General features: G+C 42.1%; 1 protein-coding gene across 2 annotated transcripts; it reads left to right on the plus strand.

Moving 5' to 3' along the window:
* Positions 1–3,914: 3,914 nt before the first annotated feature.
* Positions 3,915–10,890, plus strand: LOC141786759 (uncharacterized). 2 transcript variants are annotated; one of them, XM_074665270.1, is made up of 3 exons: positions 3,915–4,007; positions 8,398–10,320; positions 10,464–10,890. In XM_074665270.1, the coding sequence occupies exons 2-3, from the start codon at positions 8,436–8,438 to the stop codon at positions 10,574–10,576; spliced, it is 1,998 nt and encodes a 665-aa protein (XP_074521371.1). In that variant the 5' UTR covers positions 3,915–4,007; positions 8,398–8,435; the 3' UTR covers positions 10,577–10,890. The 2 variants fall into 2 exon arrangements, with proteins under 2 accessions (XP_074521371.1, XP_074521372.1); XM_074665271.1 differs by lacking the exon at positions 3,915–4,007 and adding an exon at positions 6,499–6,576.
* Positions 10,891–19,769: the final 8,879 nt, after the last annotated feature.

The following is a 19,769-nucleotide window of genomic DNA, read 5'->3' on the forward strand; positions in this document are numbered from 1 at the left end:
GGGGTCCCCCAGGACCAGGATTGGGAAACACTGCCCTAATTGATGTAATTGCTGCTTTGTACAATAAACCAAGAGCTAAAATAAAGAGTAACGGAGCCCTATCTGATTGAACTGTGTTCCTCACAGTTTTATCTTCCTGGAAAAGGATCACCAAAACATGTGGGTTAGGGAATGGGACTCAAATACTTGAGCCTTAGAGTCAAATAGGATTGATGGCAGATTTAGGGCTTGGGTCTCAAAAGGCTTGAGCACCTGTTACACTTTTATTCAGAAAGGGATGTTTCAGAGTTTTGAGGAACTTGAAAAATCTCATGGTTTAGAAAAAGATGACTTCCAGCGATATTTACAGGTTAGAACTTCTTTGAATCAAAACTTGAAAGAAAAGTGGGAAAATCTGATTGAGAATCCCTCAGTGTGTTTCTAACTGTGTTGAAACAGGCTCACACTGTACAAAGCTCATTTCTAAACTATATGACGGTATTTTGCTATCTAAACAGGGTGATACAAACTATATAGGAAATGAGTGGGAGAAGGAGGGAAACGTATCCATTTCAAGTGAAAGCTGGGAAAAGATTTGAAGTTACAATGGATGAGCTCAACCTCCAACACATGGAGGGAATTCTGCTGGAAAAACATTGGTAGATGTTTTTTGGTAACCCCAGCCCAGGAAAAACTTCAGAACAATGGAGACACCTGCTGGAGACTCTGTGGGACAAAAAAAAGATGCAAATCACTGTCCTATTTTTTGGAGTTGTCAATGGATCAAAGCGTTTTGGGAGCAGCTGTGGAAGCATTTGAACCATATCTTTACTGAGGACGTTCCTCTTAAGTTGGAAGCCCTGTATATGGGAGATTTTTCTTTTGAAAACTGGACTCTGAGAGACAAAACGCTGCTGGCTGTGCTTTTGGCAGCAAGCAAAAAGACAATCACCAGAAAGTGGTTAAAACCCCAGGCACCTACAATTGAAGAGTGACTTGCTATTGTACAGGACATTTACAGTCTTGAGTGGTGGTCATTTTCTTTGAAGGGTCAAAGGGAATCCTTTTTCAGGACTTGGTCATTTTGGACAAAGTACGTGAAACCCCTAATCTCTGTAATCTGACCACGTTTTGTTTCTTGTGAATCCACCTACCTGGTTTAGGTTTGGGTTTGGGTTGATGCAAAGGTCAAAATGTTGATGTGTCTCATTCCAGATAAGTTAAGAAACGGAGCCAGACCCCTCCTCCGCTCACCTCTTCTCCTTGTTGTTAAATCTATTAAAACTAAGGATTGGCAATGATTGTTTTCATAACCACAGTGAACGTGTGGAATGTTTACTGCATACTGTACCCTTTCCCCAAAGCAATGTTATGTCACATGTGCCTTTCCAAACAAACAAAAATTGACAAAAAAGAAAAGTGCTATGTTGACCCAATTATTATTATTATTATTATTAGTAGTAGTAGTAGTAGTAGTCGTAGTAGTAGTAGTAGTAGTAGTAGTAGTAGTAGTAGTAGTAGTAGTAGTAGTAGTAGTAGTAGTAGTAGTAGTAGTAGTGGTATTATCATTGAAACGTCATCAAAGCTTGGACACATGGAGTTTTTCTCAGACACCTCAGAATAAGGTGCTTCTTATTTGTGGAGGTTCACCACTGTTCCTGTACATTTAAGAGAGTTTGAGCTGAATGCCAACATTTGTCCTGACTCTTCTAGGATGACTTTTCATGTTGTATAATTGGGATTCTAGGTAACAGAAATAGCACAGCCCTACTTGTTCCTTATTTCAGAAATCAGATGTTTATGGGAGCCAGACACTGTTTTTTGGGGCTGTGTTTTGCGCTTCTCCACAGAGAGGAAGGAAGAAGGAGTTTGGAACTGGAGAAGGGGGAATTAAAATGCAAAATTGAACAACTCTAACGCTCCTTACTGCGGGTTTTTGGGGGATTGTAAAACATGTCGGGAGGGAGAGCCAAGAAGAAATAAGACTCTAAAGTCAAAAGAGAAAAAAAAAATCTATTTTTACCCGTCTCCACTCTGATTCCTACCGAGTCCCTCATAGTCTCTACTGCTCAGACTCTGGCTGCACAACAGCTAGCAATGGAGGCGCCTGTGACTGAGCTATTTTGGCTTCATAACCAAAAACTATGGTAAATGGCAGAGCCACGCTGTCCACATAATATACAGGATGCTCCACGCTCTCTTCCAGCGCTCGTTCCTCAACATGAGCAGACATTGGGTGGTGGGTTCGGTGGCAAAGTGAAAAGCCTGCAAAGAGTACGAGCAGAGACCCTGTTACCATGGCGGCGTCAAAGCTTGTGTTTGCAGCTAGAAGAGCCAGAGAGCACGTGTGAGTATTCCCGTTAATGCACTCACCGCTCTGCTGGGGAAGCTGCTCAACTCACCCTGATCAAAACCCAGACGTGCGCTGACACGAGCTTTTCCCGGCTTTCACTTGGACCCTTGATAAGAAATGTCTGAACAGTCATTTTGGATGTTGTGTATGTGCCCAGTGTTCATTCTGCTGCTTCAAAAAAAACCTGCGTAGAGAGTCAGAGAACAGTCGTACAAGGTTGACTTTTTATTCATCACTCAATAACAATTTCAATGATGATTTTTAGGCACAGTCATAACACGACAGTCATATGAGGAAACGTGTGTGTGCTCACTTGTGTAAATGTGTGTGTAGAACAGAAAATGATCGATGATTTGAATAAATACAGAAAAATGTGCAAATAAAGCCTTGATTGTTTTCTTCCTGAAAATAAAAAAGGTACAAAACTCTGGTTTGTCCTAAAACACTTTGGCTTAAACATAAACAGAGAACTGAAGCTGCAAATGATGCAAATGATGCAGATTAGGAGTCTATATCGCATCCATGTTCCATCTCTACATGAAACCTCAAGGCTGACTGTTGCAGTCCTCTAAAGTTGCCAGTAGAGTGCGAAACCGGACACACACACACACACACACACACACACACACACACACACACACACACACACACACACACACACACACACACACACACAGAGTTTCCCTACCCTCCATACATCTACATAGTCTATGTGACAGGTCAGTAACTCTGCATCCTTCTCTGGGAAAAGCTGGTGGCCCATTTCCTGTAAAGAAAAGCAGAAATGAGGCTCGCAGTTGAGAGGACAGTTTGATTTGAGTTCAGTGGTGTTTTATAGGCTGAAAAATGAATTCTACATACAAAACTATTTACAAATGAAGATTCTATTCATTGTTGTAAAAACTGAATTGAACAGGAGTTTATTGATGTGCGTGCAGACAGAATGGTTTTTGGATTGGTCTGCTGGTGTCCTCCCCCAGCAGAGGGTCACTGGTCTCTGGTACCAACTGTTATGATGTTCACTGACGGAAAAGTTCAGGGTTCCCTGGTCTGACTAACCAGCCAGAGTCTGTGTGTGCTGTTTTATTGTGAAATAGAGCAGATCACCTGAGCCAGTAGCGCCCCTGAGTCCCTGTCCTGGTCCATCTTCTCTGTTTAATTTGATGTGAGCCGCTTGAATTGATTTTCTGTTCCCGACATCACTCGGTGCATGTCTTACTCCAGCCCTGGAGTCCTGATCTGTAATGAAGGGGAAAAGGCTGAAAGATAAGCTGAGAAAAAAGTAAAGACCAACAGAAAAGCTTTGAACTTGCAGGTAAACACATCAGGAGACTTAGGGCGTATCAGCCTAAAGAGTTTTCATACCCCTGTCATGTTTTTAGTTTGCTTTGGAAGGTTTAGGCAGCTAGACGGGATCTTTTTGTTAGAACGGAAAGCTCGAGAGCAGGGATGTCAAACTGGTGCCAACTATTTTTCCTTCCAAGCAAGAACTCCAGCAGCTGATTCCACTGATTGGTCCCTGCTCTCTGCTTGAAGGTGAGGTCATGAGTGGAATCAGCTGGTGGAGTTGTTGGTTGGAAAGAAAAGCTGCAGCCTCTTGGCCCTCCATGGCAGGAGTTTGGCATCCCTGCAGTCTCCAGAATGGCACTCCTCATGGGTCGATGCAGATAATAAGGTGAGATTAAAGTGAAAGTTTGGCTCTGTTCCACTTGTGTGTATGTGTCAGTGTAGCTTTAAAGCGAGAGGGAAATGTATGAGGTAAAGATCCAGGTGGTCCAGCTGGAGGTGATTTGGAGAGTGACTGAGACACACGGGGATGTCCTCTGGGGATGTCCTCTGGGGATGTCCTCTGGGGATGTCCTCTGGGGATGTCCTCCGGGGCACGATGGGTAGTCCACAGCTAAGAAAAGATGGCAAGTGTGAGATGGCTGAGAGAAATAGACAGACTGACATTGACAAGGATGCGACAGCTTAAAGAAAGCAGCAAAGCTGATTTGAAGGCGTTGTTAATCCAGGAGTGATTTGACTTTGCGGCTTGTTTTTGTGGAGAAGAAAGAAAATGTGTGAAGTTGTTGGTTGATTTGTAAAGTGCGCTAACTGAGAATGAATGTAACCCATGCACCCCAGCCCGCGGGCCCCGGCCCAACCCTAGGCGGGTCGGGGGCCAAGTCTCCCGCCCCTGGCAGCCACACCTTTAGCCCCCGCTCTCCCTCGGGGCCTTGCTCTCCGGCAGGTCCCGGGGAACCCAACCCCCTGCCCTGCTCTCCACTGAGTCCCAGGGAACCCCCCCCCCCCCCCCGCCCTGCTCTCCACTGGGTCCCAGGGAACCCAGACTTAACCCCCCCCTCCGCCAACTACACCACTTAGCTCGTCCCAAAAGAACGTCGCGCCCCTGGTAGGACGAAGCCATTTTTTGAGAAGTCAAAAGAAAAAAAAGTGTCCACAGCCTGTACAGCCTGTACAGCCTGTACAGCCTGTACAGCCTCACTTTGGCCTGGCTCTCACAGAAGCTGGAAAAATCAAAGCTTGGTTCCCAGAGAGAACTGGATCACTTTCTGCTGATCTAAAAAACAAATCAGTGTTGTGCTCTATGTGCTTTGCAAACCACTGAGAAACAGCAGAGAGACTGCGTCTCAAATCACTTCTTTACTTCCACTGTCTATCTGGAGAGCGTACGCGTGTTCACATTGACAGTTTGGAAATACGTGGAGCACTTTGCTTTCTCAGCTGGTGAACTCAAAACAGTCAAGCAGTTGAGTGCTGAACGCTGGCTACTTCTCCCCCTCAGTGGTCTCCACGTTGCCTACACAGAGGAAGAACGACCAAAGGACGGATGACGGCTACAATCCATGAATGACAGAAGAACACCTGTGAACAGATGTGAAATGGGATCATCACAGCCGCAGTGTGAAAATGTAACAAATTCTGAGCAAAGTGAAGACATTTTTTGAAGTCAAAACTTAATTATAGATAATAATTAATTGTTAAAATAATTAAAGATATTCAAATGTGCAAAATGACAGTTCTGTCTTTAGAAAATGTTTCAATCAGTGCATTTTGGTCTGAATAGAAAAATGTGTAGGTATGTCAGGAGTTTGTGTGCTCTGTGTTACTGTAGAAACATGAAGGGGATCTGCTGTTTGTGGGGACATAAAAATCACCCAAAGTTTACACATGAACCATATTATTTGGAGATTACGCTCTTTTAAAATGACTTGTTTATATTTTCTGAAGTTGCTGCCTTCAGTCTGTTCTGGTAAATACACACTGAATCTTTAAAGCAAACCTCTGTTAATGTTTATTCCCGACCCTACCATCACTTAACTGGCTCCTTCATTTTATGTGAGCAGTAAAAAATGATCTGGCTAAAATTTGTGGATTTCCTTTCACTTGAGTCTAACCCTACCTCCACACCTTCTGCCTCTCCAGCTGTCTGAGGTGGAGAACTTGATAAGTGATTGCTAGGGGCGGGAAACATGGTTTAAACTAGATTAAAACAATACAAAGTAGTGTACAGTAACAGCTCAGGACGTAACCTCGCTTTATCGCTTGGGAATACCCGTGTTTACAGTAGACTTTCAAGTATTGGTCCAGTGCATTGTTGATTAAACAATGATAAAGATGTCAGCAGTCTCACCTCTCCTCCTGTGTCAGCCCTCTCCTCCAAGTGTTGATAGGTTCACGTAGTCTTCTTCATCCCAGCGTTATTTCACAGCCAATAAGAAAAGTCGGCCCCATACCGCCCTCCTACGGTCGGGATGGGCTTCGTTCATCCCGAGTTCAATAAAAGAGAGCCGCTTATCCCACTTTCAACCTCTGAATTACCGGATCAAAACTCTCAATTTCTACTCAATGAAAATTGTGTTTGTATTTTATTTCATGGTTATCAAAAGTTTGATTCATTTTTACATCAAGTCGTGTTTATGCTGAAAGCGTCGACGTATGTAAACCACTGGAGTCGACGTGTGAAAATTTTGGGAAAATAATCAATTCTTACCAAGGAAAAAAAAAAAAAAAAGGATAATTTTTTTAAATTTCCAGCAGGCATCGGAGGGTTAATAATTTGGACTTTTATCACCCGTTTTAATATTTTGTATTATTTTGTTTATTGTCAAAACGTCAGGGACGCACGGGTTGCGTCTGAATTTGATTGGTGCAGATGAATTCTAGAATCTGTGAATTCATCGGGGTATAAAATCAAGCTGGACGTTCCTTCCGCCTTTTTCACCAAGGCACTTGGAGAGGTATGTTGCAGTTTTTCCTGCTAAAGCTTGGCTAGCTTAAGCACAACTCAATAAAATGCATTTTTAATCGTAACAGGTTTCATATTGTGTGTTTCATGCATGTATTTATGTATTTCTTGTTGAGATCTGTGACTTTTTGAAAGGTTTGACAGAGTTTAAATCACCCCTTGGGGTGAAACGGACCTTTGATCACAACAAGACTAAAAGGGCTGCTTCAATTCATTTCCGATTGTAAATCTCAGTGTGAATTTCAAGTTAGAATACAGTTTTTAGCTTTGATAGTTTCAGCTGCGACATTGCCCGCACCGTTGTGTTGAAAGTGTACTCGGAAGTTGAACAAAAACAAGGTAATGCTTCAGATATGCGTTAAAAGAAAGACGATTTTTGTCTTGAAGCTACCAAAGTTAACTCGGTATTGGTTTATCTTTTATGTCCATGCATTTATATGAATTGATTTGGTATTAGTGAGTGTAAACAGGACGATTTCTGCCGCACGAACTCGGTGGTCGCAAGGCCGCTGCTATGGCAACACAAGCTAGTTTTTCATCTGTTTTCACAGTTTTCGGCTAATGTTTTAGCCATAAAATACCGCAGCACATGCTAGCTCTGTTTATCTTTTAACAGATCATTTAAATAGCCATTAAACAGTACACTGTTAGCTCTAATCATAACACGATGGATGAAGGATTATCTTTCTTTTATTTACGTAAATATTCTGCGTCTTTACTGTCACTGAACACATGTCTGTCAGCAGTTATCTGAACTAATTTAACGAATAACACCAAAGGTTATGGCGATTGCTGGCTTTTATTGAGATTTGTGACGCTCTCAAAAGGTTTGACAGAGTTTAAATCATCCGTTGGGGCGAAACGGATCTTTGCTCATAAATAGTCTAAAAGGGGTGCTTAATTACTTTTCCGATTGTAAATCTCAGTGTGAATTTCACGTTAAAATCCAGTTTTTAGCTTTGATAGTTTCAGCTGCGACATTGTCCGCATCGTTGTGTTACAAGTATACTTTGAAGTTGAACAAAACCAAGGTAATGCTTCAGACGTGTGTTGAAAGAAAGACGATTTTTGTCTGTAAACCACCAAAGTTACCTCGGTATTGGTTTATTTTTCTTTTCATGCATTCATATGAATTAATTTGGTTTAAGTGAGTGTAAACAGGACGATTTCTGCCGTGCGAACTCGGTGGTCGCAAGGCCGCTGCTATGGCAACACAAGCTAGTTTTTCATCTGTTTTCACAGTTTTCGGCTAATGTTTCAGCCATAACATGCTGCAGCACAGCGCTAAACAGTTAAACATTGATCGAGGAGACCATATGAGTGTACAGCTATGGGCCACAAAGATAACTTGACTACAGTTTTACATGTCTGTCCAGGTCATATTTTTTAAATGTGCTGACGTGTCTTTGGGACTGTTTCTGTGATACAAATATGACAAGACTTGATCCTGTTGTTTGCAAAGAGATGTGAATATCATGCTTTGTACTGGTGTCAAAGTCACTAGAATAGAAGAGGACACGTTTCGATTATCCCGAGGGGAAATTCAGGAGTCACAGCAGCAGCAGCAAAATGTCAGATTTTGCTGTTATTATAGCCCTCACTACTATTTGAACAGAGTTTATTAGTCAGAACTAAAATCACATGGTCCTTCATGTTGTCACTTCCCCATAAATATTCAATCCAATACAAACAATCAGTTGTAAACAGTAAATGACCATGAAGAGATAAATGACTTTAAGATGTGAAATAAAACAAAGGGTATTTTGGTTTTATTTTGTAACTAAACAAATGTTCTGATAAATTGATGTTTCAGAATACTGACGCGAGAAGCAAAACAAACTGATTCAAAGCATGACCGGGAGGAGAGAGGAGCAGAGGAGAGGAGGAGAAGAGAGAGGCGGGAGAGGCTTGTGGAGAGAGATCAAAAGTATGGAGAGCCTGAGACAGGAGCAGGAGGAGGTGGAGAGAAAGGTAAGTATGAGCGGCCTGAGGAGCAGGGAGAGGAGACACAGCCAGGAGCGAGAGGAGAGGGAGAGATGGGATTTGGAGGAGACGCTGAGACAGGAGGTGATGGAGGTAGAGAGAAAGGTAAGTATAGCCCAGATGAGGAGGAGGGAGATGAGACAGCGCCAGGAGCGAGAGGAGAGGGAGAGATGGGAGTTGGAGGAGACACTGAGACAGGAGGAGGAAGAGAGAAGGGTAAGACTGGCCAGGATGAGGAGGGAGGAGAGGAGACGGAGTCAGGAGCGAGAGGAGAGGGAGAGATGGGAGTTGGAGGAGACACTGAGACAAGAGGAGCAAGACGGAAGGGTAAGACTGGCCAGGATGAGGAGGAGGGAGAGGAGAAGGAGACAGGAGGAGAGATGGGAGAGATGGGAGTCGGGGGAGGAGGAGGAAGTCAGAGGGGTAGGTATGGCCAGGATGAGGAGGAGGGAGAGATGGGAGTCGGAGGAGGAGGAAGACAGAAGGGTAGGTACGGCCAGGATGAGGAGGAGGGAGAGGAGACAGAGCCAGGAGCCAGAGGAGAGGGAGAAGCTGAGACTGAGACTGGAGGAGGAGAAGAAGAGGTTGAAACTGAAGAAGAGAGAAGAAAGAGAGAGATGGGTAAGTTTGGAAAGAAGGAGAACACCGAGAGCTGAAATACTGGGACTGCAGGAGGAGGAGGAGAGACTGAGACTGAAGAAGGAGGAGGAGGAGAGACTGAGACTGAAGAAGGAGGAGGAGGAGAGACTGAGACTGAAGAAGGAGGAAAGAGAGACACAGGTAAGTTTGGAAAGAGGGAGAGAACAAAGAGAGAAATTACTGAGACGGGTGGAGGAGGTGATTCTGACTGAGGAGGAGCTAAGAAAGGCCATACATGACCTGAAGAAGGAAAAGGAGCTGTATGAAAGAAACAGACTGAGACTGAGGGAGGAGGAGGAGGAGAGGCTGAGACTGGAGGAGGAGGAGGAGAGAGTGAGACAGGAAAAGGAAGAGGAGAGCCGGAGACTGAAAGAGTACGAGGAGAGACTGAGGCTGGAGAAGGAGGAGAAGAGACTGAGACTGAAAGAGGAGGAGGAGAGACTGAGACTGAAAGAAGAGGAGGTGAGACTGAGACAGAAAGAGGAGGAGAAGAGACTGAGAGAGGAGAAGAGGAGACTTAGACTGGAGGAGAAAAAGGAGAGACTGAGACTGAAAGAGGAGGAGGAGAGACTGAGACAGAAAGAGGAGGAGAGGGAGCGACAGGGGCTGAAGAAGGAGGAGAGAGAGAGACAGGTAAGTTTGGAAAGAGGAGAACAAAGAGAGAAATTACTGAGACAGGTCAGTCGGACTGAGGAGGAGTTCAGGAAGCTAAGACAGGAGCTAAGAAAGGAGAAGGAGGTGTATGAAAGAAACAGACCCAGACTGGAGGAGGAGGAGGAGGAGAGAAGACAAAGACAGAAAAGACTGAGACAGGAGAAGGAGGAGGAGAGACTGAGACTGGAGGAAGAGGAGAGACTTGATGAGGAGGAGGAGAAGAAGAGCCTGAAACTGGAGGAGGCAAAGGAGAGACTGAGACTGGATGAAGAGGAGGAGGAGGAGAAATGTGGAGGACAGGCACACTCTGGGGAACAGGAGGAAGAGGAAAGTCAGCAACCTCCTCAAAACAGAAGCCTGTTTTCAAGACTGAAACTGCGCCTCCTGGAGCACCAGAGGAACCAGGTCCTCAAGGCCATCACCAGGAGCCAGAAGAAGGAGGCCAAGATCCAGGCCAGGGGTAAGAAAGCAACTTTCAAACCTTGTTGTTTTTTTTTACATTTCTCTGATGAGGAAAAGATTTGATTTGATCAAAACTCTGCCAAATTCAGACGAGCTCTCAGCTTCACTCAAAAGTGACCTCGAACGTTGTGTTTCTTTCAGAGGACGATCCTGTCATCAAGGAGCTTCACACAGGCAGGCAGCAGAGGAAGAGGAGGGAGCTGCAGGAGAAGCAGAAAATCTTGGAGGAGAAGATCAGCGGCAAGACCAGGTAAGGGTTCCAGGAGAAACCCAGCCAAGGAGAAGAGGTAAGGATTTGGTAAGTATTTGGATTATTTAGTGCGCACACGTTTCATCAAACAATTAAAAAACACACTCAACATTTAAACACTTCAATTATTTACAAAAATCAATCAAAAAAAAAATCATAAATAGATTAAATAACCTAGAATAGTTATTTCAAATTAATATAATGTAGAACAAAGTTATTTGTCCTCCTGTGAGGGGGGGTGGTGGCAGGGTAAAAGTTAACATTTAAGCAGTTAAATTGTTTCACATAATCATTTAAATTTTCACAAAAAAAAAAAAAAAAAAAACAATTAAAGACAAAAATAATTTGATAATAATGATAATAATAATAATGATAATAAAAACATTAAAAACCCAGAATAATTGTTTCAAAGTTTAGAACAAAGTTATTTGTCCTCCGGTGAGGGGGGGTGGTGGCAGGGTAAAAGTAAACATTTAAGCAGTTACATTGTTTCATAAAAATCATTAAAATAGTAACAATAAAATAATAATATTAATAATAATGATGATGAAAAAAAAAAGAACAAAATAGAAAACGGCACTTAAAGCTAGAATAGTTGTTTTAAAGTAAAACTAATGTAGAACAAAGTTATTTGTCCTCCGGTGAGGGGGGGTGGTGGCAGGGTAAAAGTAAACATTTAAGCAGTTAAATTGTTTCACATAATCATTTAAATTTTCACAAAAAAAAAAAAAAACAATTAAAAACAAAAATAATTTGATAATAATGATAATAATTATAATGATAATAAAAACATTAAAAACCCAGAATAATTGTTTCAAAGTTTAGAACAAAGTTATTTGTCCTCCGGTGAGGGGGGGTGTTGGCAGGGTAAAAGTAAACATTTAAGCAGTTACATTGTTTCATAAAAATCATTAAAATAGTAACAATAAAATAATAATAATAATAATAATAATGATGATAAAAAATTGTTTCACAAAATAATTAAAATAATAGTTATAATATTAATAATAATAATAATAATAATGATATTTGATAATGATAATAATAATACTTTAATATTAATGAAACAAAAACAAACATCAAATGCTAGAATGTTTGTTTTAAAGTAAAACTAATGTAGAACAAAGTTATTTGTCCTCCGATGAGGGGGGGTGGTGGCAGGGTAAAAGTTAACATTTAAGCAGTTAAATTTTTTCAAATAATCATTTAAATTTTCACAAAAAAAAAAAAGAAAAAACAATTAAAGAAAAAAATAATTTGATTATGATAATTAAAAAAAAAACATTAAAAACCTAGAATAGTTATTACAAAGTTTAGAACAAAGTTATTTGTCCTCCGATGAGGGGGGGTGGTGGCAGGGTAAAAGTTAAACGTTGGACAAAACACATAAAATTATTTATGTATATCTTTTAAATCAAAGCATTTTTTGAACCTTTATTTGATTAGATAAGTTAGTGGCTAATGTGTTGTCCACAAAAGGTGTTCAATTTATTGAATACATTTTTTTCCAAAAATCACAATAATCATCTTAGAACACAAAAAAAGGATAAAGTCTAAATAGTTCTTTTAATGTAGAATAAAGTTATTTGTCCTCCGAAGAGGGGGGGTGGTGGCGGGCCAAAAATAAAAAAAAAACAACAACCACAAAAACAACAACAAAGGAAGAAAGCTGCAGTGTGTGCTGTGAGACACACACAATCAAATAACATGTCAATAAATTGAAAAACAATGTAAAAAATGATCAAATAATCAAAGATCATAGGACACATGATCATAGGTAGGGAAAGATGAATTCAGCTCATATTGAACTTGATAACCCAGTTTGATCTGACCTTCATTTATGAGTTACACTACAAAATGCTGATTGTCCTTTTTATTACTATTATTATTGTTACATTCCACGCTGGTGCAGCTGTGATGACTTTCTGTCTTCCACAGTTTTAATTCAACCACTTTTCTCTTTGATATTAGTCTTAAAAATAGTTCTAAATAAATAATGTCTGTCATGATCTGACCTGATAAATTTCCATCTTAACAAATATGAGTCTGGAAACAAATACATTCAAAACAGGACTTAATGATTCAATGAGGAAAAGAGACGGTCTGAAAGCGTAGCATGGAATAAAGTTATTTGTCCTCCGATGAGGGGGGGTGGTGGCGGGCTAAAATTAGGCAAAGCAACAAAAAGCAAGAAGCATCAAACACATCAAACAGAAGAAGTGTGTGATTTAACACTCCAATATGACATAGTGTAGCGATAGATTCACAGCCAATTTGAAAATGACAAAGATACAAAGTCAAACAACCTGAAGACGTCAAACTTGTGAGAGCAGATGTTCCCGACACAGAGACGGAAGAACAACCCGAGCACAGGCGCTCTGCAAAGCGCAATGTAGGAAACACTGTTCAGCGCCTATTTGAGGTAAGTTCTCATTTGAAGAAAATCAAATGTTGTGAGGAAAGGCATCAAAGTACGGCATCTTGTCTCCCGCTGGCTGTCCCCTGCCTCCAAGGCTCCTGAGTGGATGAAAAACACAGGGATGGACCTGCAGTACAACAGGATACCGCCTGCTTCAGGAAAAGCCCAAACTATCAGCACCAACAGCCGTCAGCCAGCGTGGAAAACACTGCTGGAGCATCGGCGCACAAAAACACTGAGCAGCAACGGTTGAGCTCTTTCAAGCTCATCAAGTGGGTGAAATGTACGGTCCTGAGCTGGGACCAGAGCAGACTTCGGTGCAGCGTTACCACAAACCACTTGAGCTTACGGCCACAACTGTTCCAGTGAATGCAAACGCTGCAGTAAATGCAGGTATGACATGCAACGTGTAGTCCGGATCAGTGTACATGTGCTGCTGATGCTCCATGAAAGTTTTCTTTCTTCTGTCACAAGGTTTCCATCTGCAGAGAAACAAAGGAGGGAAGTGAAGACATGAAACCAAGTGAGGTGACATATGACAAACACCTGACAGACAAACCTGTGAGTATGCTTTCACTCCCAATAGGTGAGTGTTCTTTTGCACGGTGTGCTGTCAACAAGATATTGTGTGTCATGTGACTCCAGAGACATGGTCTCCTCAGGTGATCCAGATCTAGAGCAGCGAACAGAACCAGGGTTCAGCTCCAGAGGTCTGGGCTCTGTAGATCCTGCTGCAGCAGAAGATTGGGATGCTACGCCCAGTTTGAGCAGCTGGTACTCTGGGAAACAGTTCACCCTGACCTGTGTAAAGTGGATACACACTCTCTGTGCACTCCAGCCTCTTCGGTGCCGTGTGGAAGAGTTTTCCCAAGGCCGAGGAAAAAGTTTTGAACAGAAGAAACTGACTGAGTCTAAAAACTGTGGATAAAAGCTCAGAACCAGTTCCTCAAGCACAGACACACTGCCCGGTTCCTCAAGCACACACACACTGCCCAGTTCCTCAAGCACACACACACTGCCCAGTTCCTCAAGCACAGACACACTGCGCAGTTCCTCAAGCACACACACACTGCCCTGTTCCTCAAGCACACACACACTGCCCAGTTCCTCAAGCACACACACACTGCCCAGTTCCTCAAGCACACACACTCTGCCCAGTTCCTCAAGCACACCCCATTTTCCCACACACCCATGAAGCTCTTTACCAATGAACCTGTGGTGCCACATTATGTAATAACGCCCCGTGCTGTAATGATGTCATACATTTTCAATTCATTATGTAAAAAACAGCATTTTGTAATAATCTGACACATTCTGTTTTATAGTGTTTTAAATGTATGTGATCAACTTTGCTGCATCATGTAACACATTCAGACATATTGCATCAGTCATTACAAAATGCAGGTGTTTTATTTTTTTTAAATCAAGAAAATGTAAGAATTAGGTGCATTATGCAACAAACCAGCCAAATAGATATCTCAATTTTAATTTAAAAAAATAAATAAAGAAAAGAAAACGTTATACCATCAGAAATATATTGTAAGTGTGGGTGCCTGGAGGGCTGAGAGGTGGGCAAGGCACCTACCAACGGGTAAAACTAAAATGATAGGAATTTCTCCTACCAAGGGCGCGAGGTCTTTCAGGGCCGTGGCCATTTGGTGTAGTCAGCAGAGGGGGGATGCTTAAGTGTGGGTGCACAGGGCCGAGAGGTGCAGAAGTCACGCAGGGCCTCGGGTGGTCCCGGTGGTCCAGGCGGTCCGGGGCTAAGTGTGGCTGCCCGGGGGGCTGGCTGAGAGGTACCCAAATGGCCTGCCAACACCTGATGCCCCCCTGACGCTCCTGGGGCTTGGTGCCAGTCAGTGGAGTTTGATTTAGATTTGACCAATGAGGCGTCGTCACTAGTTTTTTCAAATGAAATTATATCCACCCTTGATGCTGGTTACTTTAAGTTAATATCTTTTTGATGATCTGTTTTTTTTTCCTCTAATGAAGACATCCATTTTGGTGGTTTGTTACATAATGCACATAATTCTTACATTTTCTTCATGGAAAAGTGCAACGCCTGCATATTGTATTTACTGATGGATGCACGCTGTCAGAATGAACGACGTAACGCAGAGGAGTTTATTATGCACTGAGCTCAAAAATTGTAGACCAAAATGCAGCGTTATTACATGGTGAATTGAAAATTGATCACATTATTACAATGGGGGGGGGGGGGGGGGGTTATTACATAAAGTGGCACTACAAACCCCCAAAACATACTTTGCCAAAAACCCATCAAATGATCAGTTTTTGCACCAGTATGGAGCTATTGTTGTAACAAATGATTAGCCTGTGTAAATGCATCCCCAATGTTTGTTTACACAAAGGTGTAAACAGATTTGCAAATGTGTCAAATATCCACAAATGTCTTTGCAAATCCAGAAATGTTTAAACTGCTTTGCAAATAGATAGATATTCTTAAATGGCTGAAAAGTCTGGGTGTTTTATAAAATCCTATCATTGTTGTCATCGTTACGACTGAGGCGGGCCTCCCGATGGACTGTCTGTGTGCACGTGATGTTTGCTACAGTCCTGCAGGGCCAGTGATCTGCAAATGAGAAAAATAGAAGGAATCCGTCTGTGAGAGGCGGATCACTTTGCCCTGAGCTCAAGCTCCCAGGCGCAGGCTGCCAGGTATGGCGCAATTATTGTAGCACCACGCCTCAGCCACTTTGCAATCCACACTGCCTCAGTTGTAGCCGATGATTTGTGTGGATTTTTAGGTCTTGTAAAACAAACAAACAAAAAAAATTAGACTTTTCAGCCATTTCAGGCTACATTTTTATTTGTGAATCAGTTCAAACGTTTGTGGATTTGTGCACACATTTGTAAATATTTGACAGATTTGTGAATCAGTCCACACATTTGTGGATCAGTTCACATATGTGTGGATGCACTGACCCACACACAAATCATTTTGCCACAATAATAGCTCAATACACCAGCTCAATGTGACAATGACATGAATGAGTCTTTGTTTGTGGAGCACATCTTACGAATGTGGCAGAAGTAGTCCAGAATGAGGAGGTCAATTTGAGCTATTTCAAGGCTTCAAGTCAAGAGCTGCATTAAGTAGCCTAAAATGAAGAGGTCAATTTAGGCGGCTAAAAAAAGTCGACTAGAATGGAGTTTATCAGACAGAGACAGACTCAGGGCAACATCAGGAAAACTTGACATGTTCTGGACCGTTCAATGCAACAAAGATTAGAAACCCTTGTGCTGAGTTTGGATGCAGAGAAGGCATTTGACTGGGTCTCATGGACCTTTTGTTATAAAGTAATGCCTAAATTTGGATTCCACCAGACCCTAATGCGGTGTTTCCCAATCCTGGTCCTGTGGACCCCCCTGCCCCGCATGTTTTTTTTATGTTCCCCACTCCAACACACCTGATTCAAACGATCAGCTCGTCATCGAGCTCTGCTGGAGCCTGATAACGAGCCATTCATTTGAATCAGGTGTGCTGGAGTGGGGTAACATCTAAAAGGTGCAGGGCAGGGGGGTCCCCCAGGACCAGGATTGGGAAACACTGCCCTAATTGATGTAATTGCTGCTTTGTACAATAAACCAAGAGCTAAAATAAAGAGTAACGGAGCCCTATCTGATTGAACTGTGTTCCTCACAGTTTTATCTTCCTGGAAAAGGATCACCAAAACATGTGGGTTAGGGAATGGGACTCAAATACTTGAGCCTTAGAGTCAAATAGGATTGATGGCAGATTTAGGGCTTGGGTCTCAAAAGGCTTGAGCACCTGTTACACTTTTATTCAGAAAGGGATGTTTCAGAGTTTTGAGGAACTTGAAAAATCTCATGGTTTAGAAAAAGATGACTTCCAGCGATATTTACAGGTTAGAACTTCTTTGAATCAAAACTTGAAAGAAAAGTGGGAAAATCTGATTGAGAATCCCTCAGTGTGTTTCTAACTGTGTTGAAACAGGCTCACACTGTACAAAGCTCATTTCTAAACTATATGACGGTATTTTGCTATCTAAACAGGGTGATACAAACTATATAGGAAATGAGTGGGAGAAGGAGGGAAACGTATCCATTTCAAGTGAAAGCTGGGAAAAGATTTGAAGTTACAATGGATGAGCTCAACCTCCAACACATGGAGGGAATTCTGCTGGAAAAACATTGGTAGATGTTTTTTGGTAACCCCAGCCCAGGAAAAACTTCAGAACAATGGAGACACCTGCTGGAGACTCTGTGGGACAAAAAAAAGATGCAAATCACTGTCCTATTTTTTGGAGTTGTCAATGGATCAAAGCGTTTTGGGAGCAGCTGTGGAAGCATTTGAACCATATCTTTACTGAGGACGTTCCTCTTAAGTTGGAAGCCCTGTATATGGGAGATTTTTCTTTTGAAAACTGGACTCTGAGAGACAAAACGCTGCTGGCTGTGCTTTTGGCAGCAAGCAAAAAGACAATCACCAGAAAGTGGTTAAAACCCCAGGCACCTACAATTGAAGAGTGACTTGCTATTGTACAGGACATTTACAGTCTTGAGTGGTGGTCATTTTCTTTGAAGGGTCAAAGGGAATCCTTTTTCAGGACTTGGTCATTTTGGACAAAGTACGTGAAACCCCTAATCTCTGTAATCTGACCACGTTTTGTTTCTTGTGAATCCACCTACCTGGTTTAGGTTTGGGTTTGGGTTGATGCAAAGGTCAAAATGTTGATGTGTCTCATTCCAGATAAGTTAAGAAACGGAGCCAGACCCCTCCTCCGCTCACCTCTTCTCCTTGTTGTTAAATCTATTAAAACTAAGGATTGGCAATGATTGTTTTCATAACCACAGTGAACGTGTGGAATGTTTACTGCATACTGTACCCTTTCCCCAAAGCAATGTTATGTCACATGTGCCTTTCCAAACAAACAAAAATTGACAAAAAAGAAAAGTGCTATGTTGACCCAATTATTATTATTATTATTATTAGTAGTAGTAGTAGTAGTAGTCGTAGTAGTAGTAGTAGTAGTAGTAGTAGTAGTAGTAGTAGTAGTAGTAGTAGTGGTATTATCATTGAAACGTCATCAAAGCTTGGACACATGGAGTTTTTCTCAGACACCTCAGAATAAGGTGCTTCTTGTTTGTGGAGGTTCACCACTGTTCCTGTACATTTAAGAGAGTTTGAGCTGAATGCCAACATTTGTCCTGACTCTTCTAGGATGACTTTTCATGTTGTATAATTGGGATTCTAGGTAACAGAAATAGCACAGCCCTACTTGTTCCTTATTTCAGAAATCAGATGTTTATGGGAGCCAGACACTGTTTTTTGGGGCTGTGTTTTGCGCTTCTCCACAGAGAGGAAGGAAGAAGGAGTTTGGAACTGGAGAAGGGGGAATTAAAATGCAAAATTGAACAACTCTAACGCTCCTTACTGCGGGTTTTTGGGGGATTGTAAAACATGTCGGGAGGGAGAGCCAAGAAGAAATAAGACTCTAAAGTCAAAAGAGAAAAAAAAAATCTATTTTTACCCGTCTCCACTCTGATTCCTACCGAGTCCCTCATAGTCTCTACTGCTCAGACTCTGGCTGCACAACAGCTAGCAATGGAGGCGCCTGTGACTGAGCTATTTTGGCTTCATAACCAAAAACTATGGTAAATGGCAGAGCCACGCTGTCCACATAATATACAGGATGCTCCACGCTCTCTTCCAGCGCTCGTTCCTCAACATGAGCAGACATTGGGTGGTGGGTTCGGTGGCAAAGTGAAAAGCCTGCAAAGAGTACGAGCAGAGACCCTGTTACCATGGCGGCGTCAAAGCTTGTGTTTGCAGCTAGAAGAGCCAGAGAGCACGTGTGAGTATTCCCGTTAATGCACTCACCGCTCTGCTGGGGAAGCTGCTCAACTCACCCTGATCAAAACCCAGACGTGCGCTGACACGAGCTTTTCCCGGCTTTCACTTGGACCCTTGATAAGAAATGTCTGAACAGTCATTTTGGATGTTGTGTATGTGCCCAGTGTTCATTCTGCTGCTTCAAAAAAAACCTGCGTAGAGAGTCAGAGAACAGTCGTACAAGGTTGACTTTTTATTCATCACTCAATAACAATTTCAATGATGATTTTTAGGCACAGTCATAACACGACAGTCATATGAGGAAACGTGTGTGTGCTCACTTGTGTAAATGTGTGTGTAGAACAGAAAATGATCGATGATTTGAATAAATACAGAAAAATGTGCAAATAAAGCCTTGATTGTTTTCTTCCTGAAAATAAAAAAGGTACAAAACTCTGGTTTGTCCTAAAACACTTTGGCTTAAACATAAACAGAGAACTGAAGCTGCAAATGATGCAAATGATGCAGATTAGGAGTCTATATCGCATCCATGTTCCATCTCTACATGAAACCTCAAGGCTGACTGTTGCAGTCCTCTAAAGTTGCCAGTAGAGTGCGAAACCGGACACACACACACACACACACACACACACACACACACACACACACACACACACACACACACACACACACACACACACACAGAGTTTCCCTACCCTCCATACATCTACATAGTCTATGTGACAGGTCAGTAACTCTGCATCCTTCTCTGGGAAAAGCTGGTGGCCCATTTCCTGTAAAGAAAAGCAGAAATGAGGCTCGCAGTTGAGAGGACAGTTTGATTTGAGTTCAGTGGTGTTTTATAGGCTGAAAAATGAATTCTACATACAAAACTATTTACAAATGAAGATTCTATTCATTGTTGTAAAAACTGAATTGAACAGGAGTTTATTGATGTGC

This window comes from Halichoeres trimaculatus, unplaced genomic scaffold (genome assembly GCF_033239565.1).
Source record: "Halichoeres trimaculatus isolate MK-OKI-2021-1 unplaced genomic scaffold, fHalTri1.1 fHalTri1_scaffold_87, whole genome shotgun sequence".
Classification (NCBI taxonomy): domain Eukaryota; kingdom Metazoa; phylum Chordata; class Actinopteri; order Labriformes; family Labridae; genus Halichoeres; species Halichoeres trimaculatus.

What these genes read in the sequence shown, in the direction of transcription:
- LOC141786759 (XM_074665270.1), top strand. Translation starts at nt 8,436, where the DNA reads ATGACCGGGAGGAGAGAGGAGCAGAGGAGAGGAGGAGAAGAGAGAGGC. An exon ending in GGCCAAGATCCAGGCCAGGG is followed by an intron (nt 10,321 to 10,463) that starts GTAAGAAAGCAA and finishes TGTTTCTTTCAG; the next exon opens with AGGACGATCCTGTCATCAAG.